Below are 15,772 nucleotides of genomic sequence, written 5' to 3' on the forward strand. Positions count from 1 at the left end.
ATGCATGAAATCACTGATTCTAAATTTCAACTTGTAATAAAGTTAGTCTGTTTAAATCTCAAGTTTGTTTAGAGAGACACTCATATCACCTGAATTATCTGGATATCAGGACTGAAATGTAGAGAAATGCAGTTCACAAAACAGCATATGAAGTCCTTGGCAGCTGGTGTTGTGATGCCATCCCCACGGTGCCATGTTTGATTCCCTCGTAGTAACCACGTTCCAAATCCGGCGTCGAACAACGTTCCATCTCCCGCATAGTAACCACGTTTAAATTCCATGAAGTCACCACGTTCCAAATCCCACATAGTCGAAATGATAGCAGGTTGATATGACAAAATAGGCACTCGCGTCAGGGTTTCAACGTGTCACTTATAAACTTTATAAACATGAGAAAGTTCAACTGACAAGATTAACTAGTGAGTGTGCTATGTTTGTAAATCGTAAAATTGGCACTGTATTTTACTAGGTGCATTTCTTGTAATGTTTAATCACTGGTAGAAAATTGTTATTGCTCATTAGATTGGATTCACTGTTCATGTAGAAGCACAGTTATAACATATTTACACACGGAAATCGGTCTTATTCGCCATGACGAATTACTTAATTCGCGGATATTTACAAGTTCCTATGACAGCAATGTCATGCAATGTCAAATACTGTTCACTTGTAATGAAGGTTTAGCCTTATTAAAACTTCAACCAGTAGTTATTTAAGGTAATATTATGAAATAGGTTAGTTTGACAGATTAAATGTTCAATTATTTCACTTGAAAATTGTCTTAATATTCACACGCTTATTTCCCATGAATGTTTAAAGTCAGTTTCATTCGAATATGAATACAAGTTTAAATCAGTTAAATTTGTTCGATTTGCAGTTGAAAATAAAGTCTGTAAAGTGATTAAATATCATAAGTCTTTGGCAACACTTTGAAATTATTCGGTTAGTATCATATCACTCGAAAAGTTTCTAAGTTCCAACACAAGTTATTGTTTTATAAGTCTTGTCGAAAACTTCACCGTAGAAGTTCTTACGATGTGATGTCTTGAGTTCAAACCTCGCGGGCCCGTTAACGTGAGACAGCATGACTACACGACGGCAACGAGTTGAGAATTGAAATGACTTGACCTACCAGAATCCCGTTCTTTTATACCAATCTGTCAAGGTCAGCTTCCTCCCCTCATAAAAAAATCAAGTTTCTTTACACCTGAATTAGTCCTGAGGCCGATATTAATGAAATTTGCCTTTAAATAATGGGCTATACAATGGTGTATCTCATTAATTGATATCTCAATGGGTTCCAAAGTTAGTAAAATTTCTTCTAGTATGTTCGACCATATCAGGTGGTGTTCACGTGATAGTTGCATCACCCTCCTGCGTGACGTAGCTCGCTTGCTGTATGCATGCCAGAGCCATTCCGTTGCACTACTTTGCATGCTAGGGTTGTCCCGTTGCGCTGACTTCCATTAAATAAATAAAATTACATTCCAGGCCGTACATGGTTCCTGGTACAATATTGGAAGAGTGGTTTGATGGGAATAGCAAGGGAAGTGCCAGATCTAGTGTTACAGTTACGGAATGAGGATAATAAATGGAATTTAGAAGAATTGTATTAGGGTAGATTTTCCTTCCGGGTTCAATAAATCAACGTTAGTATGTGAAAATTCTGTCGCCTTTCGGGTTTCAGCCAGGAAAAAGTTGTGTAGCTAGGGGTTATGTGAGCATCATAACTCAAGAACCATGTGGAGCGCCAGCCTTCTCAACCCACCACTGAAGTAATTTCGTGAGCTATAACACATTGCTTATGATCTGTAAGGTAAGAGCGGAAAAATCTTCAAGCTTCAGTACCATAAAATTATTCAAGTTTTTTAACAATATCTGAATATTGATTGTGTCAAAAGCAAAGTTGAGGAGTGTGAGTATAGTCACTTGTCTTTCGTCCATTGCTTGTCTGGTGTCATCAGTCGCTTTCAGTAAGGCAGTTGCTGTATAATGGCCCTTCTTGAAGTCAAACTGCAGCGGATCTAGAAGGGAGTGAGAGTGCAGGTATTCCTGTGTTTGAGCTTGTGCCAACCGTTCTAGTGCTTTGGAGAGGGCAGGAAGAATAGAAATTTGACAGTAATCGGATAAAAGTTTCAAACCTGGGTTCTTAGGAAGTGGGATGACATTAGCTAATTTCCAAATTGTTGGTAGTGTACCATTCTTCAGACATTAATTAAAGATATGGTTGAGAATGGGGAGAACAACACCAATAATATTATGTATAAAAGTGATAGGAATAATATCGTATATGGACAAGAAAGATGTTCCACCTATCAATACATTTATTATGAAAGAGATTCACATCAGGACTGGTTTCGACTGTTTACAGTCATCGTCAGCTGATACATTTCAATATTACAACCATTAGGCATTGGTATTTGTCATAAAGATGATGTTGTTCATTAGCGCATCCAGATGTCAAATGGGGTTGTGGATTATATATTTTCGTCATATTGTTTCTGACTACATGGGGTTAAAACTGTATCCGAGACCAATATGGCAGTGAAAAGCTTAACTAGATTTAAATCAAATTGTACGTATAGATTGAACGCTTTAAAAACACATGAAACATATATATAAAATGCTTGGTGAGTTTAAACACATTAAAATATTGAAAACATGTATGTAAAAAAGACGCTTGTAAATTTAAACGTTCATGTCTTGCAGTGTTCTTTCTTCAGGCTTCCTTGTTGGGTTCTTGTACACCTATGTTTACGTTGTTTGATTACGTAAATAATTCTTGAAGATGTTCTTTTTGACTAAGTATATATCATATATGTTTGTAGCGAAACCCAAGTCTTAGGATGGTCAAGTATTGTTGTAGCTCAGCTGTTGATGTATTTTAATGAATTTTGAAGCAGATTGTAATGTCTTGAATTTTAAATTTGGTGAATATAAGTTGGTGGTGGTGACCTCCCTCTTGTCTGTATTCATGTTTAGGAGCTGCTGTTATCTGTGAAGGATAAACTGGTATGAGTACAGTGTGAGTTTGAAGGAATGCCTGAAGTTGTGTGTGAAAGTGAAAAGGTACTTACTGCTGTTGTTGTTGTGGTCGAGCGACGTTATGTTTAAGAGCTTGTTGCGAATTGCTGCGTCTGGGACTTATGTTCGCTGTAGTGAGGAGTATGGATGGAGGGGTAAGGGGAGTGGCTATTGTGGGGGTAGGGGTGGGTCTGGGCTTGTCATTCGTTGGTCTTCTGGGGCGTGCTGTGTTCTGTTTATTTACTATTTTAAGGTAATCATTTTTTAAGGCAGGAATAGCTTCATTGAAGATGATACTGGTTTTCTCCTTAATGTCGTTAATATTGTAATTAGGATTGGCGTATTGGTCCAGGGAAATGTAAAGATCTTCAGTTATGTTCAGCAGGGGGCCCTTAGAATTTATGTTCAATATTTTCATATCGTTTTCGATGTCCGTGAACTTGTGTTTGAATTCTTCTATATGTTGACCTATTGCTGAAAAGTGGTTATGTTTTACTGCGTTTAGATGTTCATTGTAGCGGATTACAGTTCTGAAAAATTATGAATATCTAGTTAACCCAGAGCGTCACATTGTGCCAATTACATAAAATCAGTTTCATGGTCCGTATCGCACTTCAATAGATTCACAATTAAGTATTTATTTATTTTCCACCTAGTCGATACAATGATTGCTTAAGGCAATTTTAAAGGTCAAAAGTGGTACATGTTTCGTATATTATCAACATCTTCAGCCACATAACACTGTTTAGATGAAAAATATATAAAATTGACAAAGTAATGCTTTAGAGGAAGTGTCCTTAAAATTAACATAAGATTGACAAGATTAAAACAAACAAATAACTCAAGAGAAAAGAATATTTATTAGGAAAATTTCTCTATGGAATATTGTACAAGTGTTTCCTTGACGACTGCTTTCTATTGTAGAAATAATTTATATATTTTCTCTTGAGTTATTTGTTTGTTTTAATCTTGTCAATCTTATGTTAATTTTAAGGACACTTCCTCTAAAGCATTACTTTGTCAATTTTATATATTTTTCATCTAAACAGTGTTATGTGGCTGAAGATGTTGATAATATACGAAACATGTACCACTTTTGACCTTTAAAATTGCCTTAAGCAATCATTGTATCGACTAGGTGGAAAATAAATAAATACTTAATTGTGAATACATTGTGCCAACTCGTCGCACAACAAGAAATAAGAACTTCCTGGACCTTGTTCTAATCTCAGAAAAATACCCTACCAACTTATATGGTTTTGAGACTGAGAAGATGATTACATCTGACCATCGAGCTGTAGAATTCACATTACCTTTACCACGAATTATGTGTCCGTGCAGCAGAGAAAGCTAAAATTTGTGTGGGTTAAGGCAGATTTTTCTCAAATGAGAGATCTCCTTGCGTTGTGTCCTTGGAGTACAATAAAAGATTCTCCCTCTGTCTATGACCTTTTTTGTGACCTCCTTTCTCCTCTAATAACCGACATTGCACCATCCTGGATAGTTAGTATGTGGAAGTACCCTTGCTGGTGTGACATGGAGCTAATATAAAAGTTTAAAGAAAAGGAGAGGACAAGAAGGAAGTTTAAGAAAATGGGACAAAGTGGCAAAGTGAGACTGGCACTGATTCATTGTGACGTAGGCAGGTTATTGTGCATCCGTGACCCAGGGTCGATTAACGCAGTAGCCTATTTAACTAAGGTTAACTAAGGTTAAACAAGTTCCTTTCCTCATTTACACTTCGTATTTCATTTCTTGGTGACATTTGTTTTGAAGGGCTCTCTCATTTTCTTCTTCTGTTAATTTCACTCCTATATTCTGGGTTATTTTCATTGTACTGGATTTATGTGCATCCTTATAATTTATGTTGGCCACTAGGAGCCTGTAGTCACTGTTTCTTGTGAAAACTTTTGTGTCCACCACTCCTTGTCCAATTAATTTATCTGTTATCACATAATCAATAACTGTTGTAGTCTTCCATCCCAGCTTATTTAGTTATCTTATGACTGTCTTGCTTCTTGAAAGAGTATTCTTTATTGAAAGGTTGTTCCTTACACAAAAGTCAAATCATGTTCACCCTCACCTTCTCCAGATCTACCTCTTCTTGTACTTCTTATTATCTTCCTGGTCTTCAAGGAATTTTTCCTTCTTGTAATAATTACATCCTTGCAGTGGGGTATCTACTTGAATTATTGTGAAACTGAATTTTCCTAAATTTACTCTGGCTTTGATGATACATTCATTTATATGAAAAATGAAGTGAAATGGCATATAGCTTTTATTGCCGGGAGTGTCCGAGGACATGTTCGGCTCGCCAGGCGTAGGTCTTTTGATTTGACACCCGTAGGCGACCTGCGTGTCGTGATTCATTTACATGGTGGGATAGGACAGAGCTAGAAATGGGAAGGAAACTACCATGGCCTTAATTAAAGTGAAAATGGGAGACCACAGAAAACCACCTTCAGTGTTATTGACTGTAGGATTCGAACCAATTGTCTCCTGAGTGCAAGATAACAGCTACACGCCTCCAACTGTGTAGCCACCTGATGAATCACTGGACAGATGAAAGGAATATTTTGAAAATCTTGGTGTAAAAGGAAATCTTTCATTTGCAATTCCAAACAACCAGGTTCGTGGGGAGGAGAGCAATGATACCAATGAAACTGTGCTAATGGAAATGTCAGTAATGGTAATGAACTGTACTGTGATTAAGCAACAGTAATAGATTAAATTAGAATTGGAATTAAATTGAAATATTGTGCGAATGTATGCATGAAGTGGCTTCATTGAATACCTAAGGTACACTCTGATTGGATGAAAACAGTAATTGAACTTATCTATAAGCAAGGGAACACTAATTATTACAATGGCTGTAGAGGTATTTCGTTTATTGGTATACCAGATAAGGTATTCAGAGGTATTTTAGAAAAGAGGGTGCAATCAATGTGGTTTCAGACTAAAGAAGGGCTTTTCAAGATCACATTTTTAGTGTGAGTTAAATAACTGAAGAAATAAAAGAGGAAAAGACAGGTGTGCAGAAGTTTTCACAGATCTAGAGAAGGCAAATGACAGAGTAAAAGAAAAGCAAAACAGTCATCTCCGTATAGGCCTTGAAGGCCCCTGGAAGGGAGGAAGGTAAAGGCATCCACCATCCGTAACCCCGGCACTTGAAGGGGTAGAGTGGTTATCTCTACGCCCGGCCGCCTTTGCCCCCAGGAATTAACCTGGTACTCGTTTTCAGTGTAGGCTGAGTGAACCTCAGGGCCATGTGCACCTCTGGAAGTGGAAATCTTGTTTCTTAAATTTTACAACTTCCTGACGGGGAATCAAACCCACGTCCTTCCAAGTGGACCGAGCACGCCATTACCCCCCTCGGCCAAGCAGCCCCCATCTGACAGAGTACCAAAGGAAAATATGTTTACCATACTGAAGGATTATGGATTAGGGTAGATTATTACAGGCTACTGTGAGAATTAATGGTAGAGTGAGTTCTTGGTTCAAATTAGTAACAGGCATAAAACAAGTCTGTAATCTTTCTCCGTTATTATCGATAGTTTACATGGATCATTTACTGGAAAGTATGAACTGACAGGAAAGGATTCAGTTGGGTGAATATATAGTAAGCGGCTTGGCCTATCCTGATGAATTTGTCAAAATCAAAGACTGCTGGAAGTCTGCAATCTTATTTTTATTTATTTCATTTCAATATAGGCACCTTGTATCTTGGAGTTTGAAAAAAGGTGCAGCGAGTATAATATGAAAGTTAGAATTTCCAAGACTAAATTAATGTCCATTGGAGAAACCTAGGAGGGTATGTTGGGTAGGAAATACAAAACTGGAACAGTTAGATTGTTTCAGGTTCTTAGTATATGTATTCTTCCAGGATGGCAGTATAGTAAGTGAAATTGATTGAAGGTGTAGAACTAATGCAGTGAACCTACAGTTGTGTTCAATGGTATTCTAAAATTTATTGAACACTGTGCAGTCTATATCATCACATTTTATAAAATATTTAAGCCATTACTGGCTTTTGAAATCTTTGTTCCATCCTCGATGGATATATTCAAATTATTTTAAAATGTGACATTCAAAGTAAAGTAAAATCCAAGTATAAAAAGTTAATGATGTCATTGTAAAGAAGGAAACCAAAAACAGAATACTAGTTAACATATCCTGTACTACCTAATAATGCTGTAATGAAGACATACCTTACAGGTCGGGACTGACAGAACCTCCTGCCTCAACTGTTACCTGCTTACTGATTGGCCTTCACTGCATATGCAGCTGGTGAGAGCTCACGTAATGTGCTGATATGGACTCTATAGTGTTCAATAAATTGTACTAAACCACAAGCACTGTGGAAAGTGGTTTCTACCTATTATGATAATTTTGGCTCAGCTTACAAAGGTCGAAATATGTCAAAAGCCTAAAAAATTCAGGAATACAAAACTGAAACTGCTTACTATCAATAAAGACATTAAATTAAACCAGGAATGCCTTATGTATGTATGTTCAGTCTTCAGCCCTAAGGCTGGTTAGATCCTCAACAGCTCTGCCGTCAGCTGTCATAGATGGCCTTGGCATCACTGAAGAGGCGTACTAGGGAAATGAGGAGTGAGGTAGTTTCCCGTTGCTTTCCTAATCGAGCCAACAGTTGCTGTTACATATCAGTCTGCCAAGCCCACTGAAATGCATGCACCAACCAACCCTATGAGCAACATTTTCACACCATTCATAGCAGGGACTGGCTCCAGAAGGAATGGCATTACTAGCATCACTCATACCTCGGTCACTTTCATATTGTCAAAGCCAAGGATAAGACAGAGACAGATCAATGAAAGTAACAAAATTGCTCTAGCCCATACCAGAAGACATAGTGCACTGTAAACACTAGGTCCTGCCAGCAAAGGCTTAGGAATGCCTTAGGTTGAATTTAATTCCTAGGTATATTAACTTTACATTTGAAAGTACTTCCCATATTAAGTCAGCAAGCAATAGAAATAGGAAAAATTGTGCAGTTGATAAATGAAATTAAGACACTTAACTCTAATAAACAAGGAAGCTTACCAATTACAGAGTCAACTTATGGACAATTGCAATAAACTGTTTGAGCTTGCATTCAGTGGATGGTTGGTTCGAATGCCTCCGTCGGCAGCCCTCGATGGTTTTCTGTGGTTTCCCGTTTTTTACACCAGGCAAATGCTGGGGCTGTACCTCAATCAAGGCTGTCGTCAATTCCTTCCCATCTATTACAATAATTTTTGGTTCATTGGTACTTTCAAAGAAAGACATCAATTCTCGGACAATGTTGTCTTTATATCAGTCTGTTTTCAGACACACTCTGCTGTATGGGAATGAACGCTTGGTGGACTCTGGATTTCTTATTCATATATTAGATAGAAATAACAGACATGAAGGTAAATAGAATATTTGCGAATACAAACAGGTAGGACCAATGGCAGGAGGGTACTCGCAATGATGGGATAAAGGGTGAGTTTGGAATGAATTCATTGGACGAGGCTGTGTGCACAAACTGGCTTTGATGGTGAGATCGTTGAGGTGAATAGAAGACGATAACTTACCTAGAAGTATAATGGCCTGTATCATAGAGGCCCGGTTTCATCAACTCTATGTTAAATTTTGCTTAACAAATGTTAACTAACAATTGTTATTAATTTAACACTTCGTTTAAAAGTACCCTGTTTCACGAACGTATTTCCAACATTTGTTACGAAATAATTGTTAAAGACAAATTAACACATTTCCGTAAGATTTCTGAACGCGTTTGGCAGTGAGCGTCTTTTGTTTCTTTACATATAGCGCTCCTAGTGGCGTGTTGAAATAGTATTTTGTCACACAGACACGTGGTTGATATTATTATAGGTTATGGTTAGCGGAGACCGCTAAAAAGTAAACATGTCAAGTAAGAGGCAACAACAGCATTAATATGATGAATGCGAGACAAATGTTGTTATGGAAGATAGGAAAACATAGAAGGGTCCACCTTTTCAATACAAAAATGTTATAGTTTATTTATAACATGTATTTGCACTTGGAACTAGTTTCGACGCTGTTTGGCGTCATCATCAGCCAAAATGTGGGAAATAGGCCAGCATGTAGGCATTTATATTACACAAGGAGTTACATTAAACAATACACATCTTACAAGGAGATAAAAACAGGGACGAATATAGAAACAAATGAATCGTTGAGAAAGCGAAAGTTATACATATTAAAAATAACCTTAACCACACATCTTGCAGTGCGAAAGTATTCTTCTTGAATGATTCCTGAATATAAAACACACACGCACACATTTCTGAAGAGCCAGCAGGCAGGACAAAGTAAAGTGAAACCTTAAGAGTTCTTCTGAGAAGAGTTCATCATTTTTTCTATGTTCCGATTAACTAATGAAGTCTCCCTTGAGTTCCTGATAAACATACACAACAGGAAATTCTCCTTCACTCTCAACAATAGCTATAAAGACCAACGGTAAATTTCATTTTAAATATTGTGCAGAGACGTGAAAGCATGATCTTGAACATGATATAACTCCTTCATTTAACCCAATTTTTTACACAAGGTGTTACATTACATAATACACATCTTACGAGGAGATAAAAACAGGGACGAATGTAGAAACACATGCATCGTTGAGAAAGCAAAAGTTATACATATTAAAAATAAGCTTAACCACACAACTTGCAGTGCGAAAATATTTGCCTTGAATGATTCCTGAATACAAAACACACGCGCGCACACACTTCTAAAGAGCCAGCAGGCAGGAAAAAGTAAGGTGAAGCCTTAAGAGTTTTTCTGAGAAGAGTTCATCATTCTTTCTATGTTCCGACTAACTAATGAAGTCTCCCTTGAGTTCCTGATAAACATACACAACAGGAAATTAAACAATACACATCTTACAAGGAGATAAAAACAGGGAAAGTTATACATATTAAAAATAACCTTAACCACACATCTTGTAGTGCGAAAATACTCGTCTTGAATGATTCCTGAATACAAAACACACGCGCACATATTTCTGAAGAGCCAGTAGGCAGGAAAAAGTAAAGTGAAACCTTAAGAGTTCTTCTGAGAAGAGTTCATCATTTTTTCTATGTTCCGACTAACTAATGAAGTCTCCCTTGAGTTCCTGATAAACATACACAACAGGAAATTCTCCTTCACTCTCAACAATAGCTATAAAGACCAACGGTAAATTTCATTTTAAATATTGTGCAGAGACGTGAAAGCATGATCTTGAACATGATATAACTCCTTCATTTAACCCAATTTTTTACACAAGGTGTTACATTAAACAATACACATCTTACGAGGAGATAAAAACAGGGGCAAATGTAGAAACAAATGCATCGTTGAGAAAGCAAAAGTTATACATATTAAAAATAAGCTTAACCACACAACTTGCAGTGCGAAAATATTTGCCTTGAATGATTCCTGAATACAAAACGCACGCGCACACATTTCTAAAGAGCCAGCAGGCAGGAAAAAGTAAGGTGAAACCTTAAGAGTTCTTCTGAGAAGAGTTCATCATTCTTTCTATGTTCCGACTGACTAATGAAGTCTCCCTTGAGTTCCTGGTAAACATACACAACAGGAAATTCTCCTTAACTCTCAAAAATAGCTATAAAAGACCAACGGTAAATTGTATTTTAAATACTGTGCAGAGATGTGAAAGCATGATCTTGAACATGATATAACTTCTTCATTTAACCACCTTTGAAAGTCTCTCTCTATATTGCATAGCTTCATTAACACACCATTCTGTAGATGCACAAAATAATCTTGTAATCTTCACAGGTCCGGTATTCAGCTCGACAAGAATATAAAATTGGTATTAAGGAATATGTTTTTGAGAGTTTGGAGGTTGTCTGTGCCAGTATTTGTGGTGTATTGTTGCAGCGTTACGTGTAGGGTGGGGGCAGGTTTCTATGATGTTTATTGCGGGACATGAGGCGGTAAAGCTATGGCGCGAGATGAAGAGGAACAGAGCGTGTTGGATAGTTTAGGTCTGGGGAGCGGCCATTGTTGGATTAGGAGGGGAGAGGGGAGGAGCGGTAGGGGAGGAGGAGTGGAAGGAGGGGAAGTATGGAGGGTGATGTGGTGAAAGTGTGTGGCGTGACAAAGTATTATGCATAATCTGAAAGACAGATCTGTATTGTATTGAAAAGATGGACCCTTTTATGTTTTCCTATCTTCCATTCTCAGTTCAATACGGACAAAAATGAAATTCTTAGGTTTAAATGTTGTTATAGTTTTAATTTAAAATTATGCGAGTGTGCAAAAAAAAAAATTTAAAAAAAATTTTAAAAAAATGAAATAACGGACTGTTACATCACAACATTCGATATAGCCTATTCTTGTAGGAGTGCAATCTAAGGTTCCTACATCACCGAGAAAATGTGATAATTGATATGTTTTGAATGATTTTCGGGCATTCTTTTATTGCGGGGAAAATAATGTAGTGCCTTGTTAATGCTGCAATGGCAGCAACAATTCTTTGTACAATCCTACACACTCTTTTCTTGCCCTCATGCACATAGTCGCCTACAATTAGGCCTTTTTTCTTAAAAAAAAAAAAATACTATTTGTTCGGGACGTTGACCTATGAAGATCTTTTGCCCCTACAATTAGGCCTACATGGAAAGTGTCTCGAGGTCAGATGTCATTACAAACCTCCGCTTCGGACGAAGGCGAGCAAATTTTACTTAAACATGTCAAGTCCGCAACCTAATAACTTCTGAAAAATTGATGAATCCCCGATTCCAATGCAAGGCGTATATACTTAGGAGTTGTGGCATAGTGGTCATCGTACTTGTCTGCGAGCGTCGTAGACGTGAGTTCGAGTCTCGTTTCAGGGAACGTTATTTAAAATTTGGAACAAAAATATTACGCAAATTGCAGTACCGGTACACTTTGTTTTCTACCTGAAATTAATATAGGTCTAAACGTTCTCACAGTTACTGCTGGATCTCTTTCTCTGTATATATATTAATTTCTTCTTAATCTGTTTATCCTCCAGGGTCGGTTTTTCCTCGGACTCGGTGTCCTGGAGCTTCAGACTTTGGGTCGGGGGATACAATTGGGGAGAATGATCAGTACTCCCTAGGCTGCCTCACCTGCTATGCTGAACAGGGGCCTTGTGGAGGGATGGAAAGAAGATTGGATGGGACAGGGAAGGAAGCGGCCGTGGCCTCGAGTTAGGTACCATCCCGGCATTTGCCTGGAGGAGAAGTGGGAACCCATGGAAAACCACTTCGAGGACGGCTGAGGTGGGAATCGAACCCTCCTCTACTCCCGAGGCTGAGTGGACCCCGTTCCAGCCCTCATACCACTTTTCAAATTTCGTGGCAGAGCCAGGAATCGAACCCGGACCTCCGGGGGTGGCAGCTAATCACGCTAACCACTACACCACAGAGGCGGACGATATTAATTTGAGGTAGGAAATAAAGTTCCATTGCAATTTGATCATTACTTTTATTCGCATTTTTACCTTCACATTCCCTGAAATAATTAATTAAATTTGTATTTTTTAAAAAGTAACCTAAAGCGGGACTTGAACTCTCATCGTCGTGGTTCGTAGACAAATACGATGACCACTCGGCCACTGCTACTCTTGACTAATGCGCAACTTTTCAAGTATATACGCGGTGCTTTACAATCGGGAATTCGTAATTTTTTCGGAAATTACTAGGTTGCAGACCTAACAAGTTTCGCATTTTAGTGTTCTATCCCCTCCACGTGGTCCAAAGCGAATCCTGCCTCATGACATTTGTCCTCATTTATTTCGAAAACGAAACTATACGGTATTGACCCAAACCCTTCTACATGAGTTATTGTTGAGTGTCCCCCAACAGGTACATTAAGCTAGTTGAAATCGATTGGACGCAGGGTGTGACCCATCCTTGTAAAATCTATAAGCAACTGCTGCACTGGAGAGATTGGTAAGTTGCAATCTGTTGGAAACTCTAACCTATATCGTCTAGTACCTTGTTCATTATGGCTTCGGTAATTAGAAATCTTTCTTCTGACAACTCTAAAAAGGTCGTTATTTCTTAGTATGGGTCGTCCTTTGCCTTCTTCAGTTTATAAATAGTCCTAATACAGCAGTAAAGCTTTGAACTTACGTCTTCTACATGTCTCCATTTTGAAATTTTAGCAACTGTTAAGGAGGTTTAACACACGGGTGCTGCTAGGTTAATTTAACACAAGATTTAACAATTGTTAGAGTTAACAATTCTTGATGAGACGACCATTTTGTTAAATTGTGTGTTAAGAGTCTCCTTAACAGCAGTGTTAACACTTAACATTCGTTGAAGAAACCGGGCCAGAGAGCAAGAGAAGTAGAGGGAGACAAAGTCGACAGTAGTTACTGTGTTTACCGAGCTTGATAGCTGCAGTCACTTAAGTGCGACCACTGTCCAGTATTGCAAGGAACTATCCTCATTTTTCACGTATTGAAAGTCACTTAAAGTAGAACAATAAAACTTTTATTGTTTTATTGTTCTACTTTCACTGTCCAGTATTCGGCAGATAGTGGGTTCGAACCCCACTATCGGCAGCCTTGAAGATGGTTTTCCGTGGTTTTCCATTTTCACTCCAGGCTGTACCTTAATTAAGGCCATGGCTGCTTCCTTCCCACTCCTGGCCCTTTCTTATCCCATCATCGCCATAAGACCTATCTGTGTCTGTGTGACGTAAAACAAATTGTAAAAAAAAGGTTACTCTCTTTAAAGGTGAGAGGTGTAGAGCTAAACAAGGCCACAAAACTAATGATATGTGGTAAGATGCTTAGTCTACACTGACGAATTTGACAAAATGACAGTCAGTGCTGGAAGAGTATTATGACCGGGCGAGTTGGCTGTGCGGCTAGGGACGCGCAGCTGTGAGCTTGTATCCAGGAGATAGTGGGTTCAAAACCCAATGTCGGCAGCCCCTAAAGATGGTTTTCCATGGTTTCCCATTTTCACACCAGGCAAATGCTGGGGCTGTACCTTAATTAAGATCACGGCCACTTCCGTCCCAATCCTAGGCCTTTCCTATCCCATCGTCGTCATAAGATTTATTTGTGTCGGTGCGACGTAAAGCAAATTCTTTTTTAGAAAAAGTTAATGGAGGCTCTTACTTTATTTAGAGAGGATTTAGGCTAAACTCTGAAGGGCATAAGTCTATGATGTGATGGTAGTGATTGTTTTTTTAATAAGTACTACTACTGGGCACCATCGTCAGCAGTGTGTAATGAAGATGTATGCATGTCATCTATTTATGATTGTATGTTCTTTATTATAAATCTTGTTTGTTTCAGTCAATGGAGCTGGGCTTGCAATGGCAACAATGGATATAATTAAGTTACATGGTGGTGAGCCTGCAAACTTCTTAGATGTTGGAGGAAGTGTTCAAGAAAATCAAGTTTATGAAGCCTTTCGAATCATCTCATCAGGTATCCTGTAATTCAAAGTATTATTTTATATATAGGCCTAATTAAACTGTGTTATATTCTGCATTTTGTATAAGGCATTGTTGATTATTTTGAAAGGCTTTATTATGAAAACAGCAGCTTATATAGTCACATGCATTAACTTACATCATGTGAGACATTATTGAGGCCAAGCTTGATTTATACACATCCATGCTGTGGTATCTTTTGGCTGCCATTCAGATATTTCCAGGTAACGCAGTGAAGACTTCAAGTCGGAACAGCAGTTTCTTCAAAGATCCTGAAAAGGGGTTGCCCACAAGGATCTAGCTGTAGTCTTGGTTTTTTGAACATTTTATACGATCACCTTCTAACTTTACGTCTTCCTGTTGGTTGTAATGTTGTGGCCTACGCTGATGATGCCCTTCTTTTAATTAAAGCAGATAATGTGCGGGATCTGAGAGGAAGAGCAAATTTGTCTCTTGACATTTTATTTACTTGGGGTTGTGATAATAAATTACAATTTAATCCCCAGAAAACGAAGGCCATGCTTGTTACAAGGAGAAGGTAACTAAGAAAGCCTAATATTAAAATGAATGGACAAAATATAACTATTGATAATCATATTCTTTATCTGGGAGTTGTACTTGACAAGAAGTTAACCTTCAGGGCCCATTTCAACAAACTACAACAGAAAGGCAGTAAGTTTATGCAAGGTTTAGCTATTGCCTGCAGACCTTCTTGGGGACTAAATTCAGAGGTACTAAGAATTATTTATGACACAGCATTTGTACCTCTGATATTGTATTGTTTCCTCTTTTCGAATGACACTTGAGAAGAAATGGGCTCAGCATAAATTGATGCAAATTCAGAGAGGATTTATCATTCGTATTTCCCGTGCTTTCCGCACCACCTCTACTGATGCAGCTCTTCTTATTGCAGGCAGTGAGCCACTATTTCTGACGGCGATAGCAAAAGCTGAACTCACTTTTTTGAAGAAAAACAAAGTGTCACCAATGCCCATTCTGAATACCACTCTGGAGCAACCTTGTCATTTTCTACAGTCTGATCACCCAAGTCTCTTCAAAAACTTCATTTATGAAAATTATTCAATTACCCATGACTGCTTTATTTACACAGATGGATCTCGCATACCAAGTACAGATGAACAGGAGAGAGTTGGATGTGCCTTTGTTGTTCTTGAAAACGATTCTGAGGTGTTCTCATCCCAGTACAAACTCTCTTCCACATTCTCTACTTTCCAGGCTGAACTGTGGGCGATCAAGTCTGCGATCGAATGGTGCAAATCTAATA

The 15,772-nt window shown here is 38.2% G+C and overlaps 1 protein-coding gene across 1 annotated transcript in view; it reads left to right on the plus strand.

The window, feature by feature from the left end:
- Window positions 1-15,772, plus strand: part of ScsbetaG (Succinyl-coenzyme A synthetase beta subunit, GDP-forming) — a 254,798-nt gene that overhangs the window by 169,766 nt on the left and 69,260 nt on the right. The window contains exon 8 of the mRNA XM_067139203.2: window positions 14,348-14,482. Coding sequence (XP_066995304.2) covers window positions 14,348-14,482 — 135 coding nt within the window. The remainder of the gene's footprint in view (window positions 1-14,347; window positions 14,483-15,772) is intronic.

Source organism: Anabrus simplex, chromosome 2 (assembly GCF_040414725.1).
Source record: "Anabrus simplex isolate iqAnaSimp1 chromosome 2, ASM4041472v1, whole genome shotgun sequence".
NCBI classification, from domain to species: domain Eukaryota; kingdom Metazoa; phylum Arthropoda; class Insecta; order Orthoptera; family Tettigoniidae; genus Anabrus; species Anabrus simplex.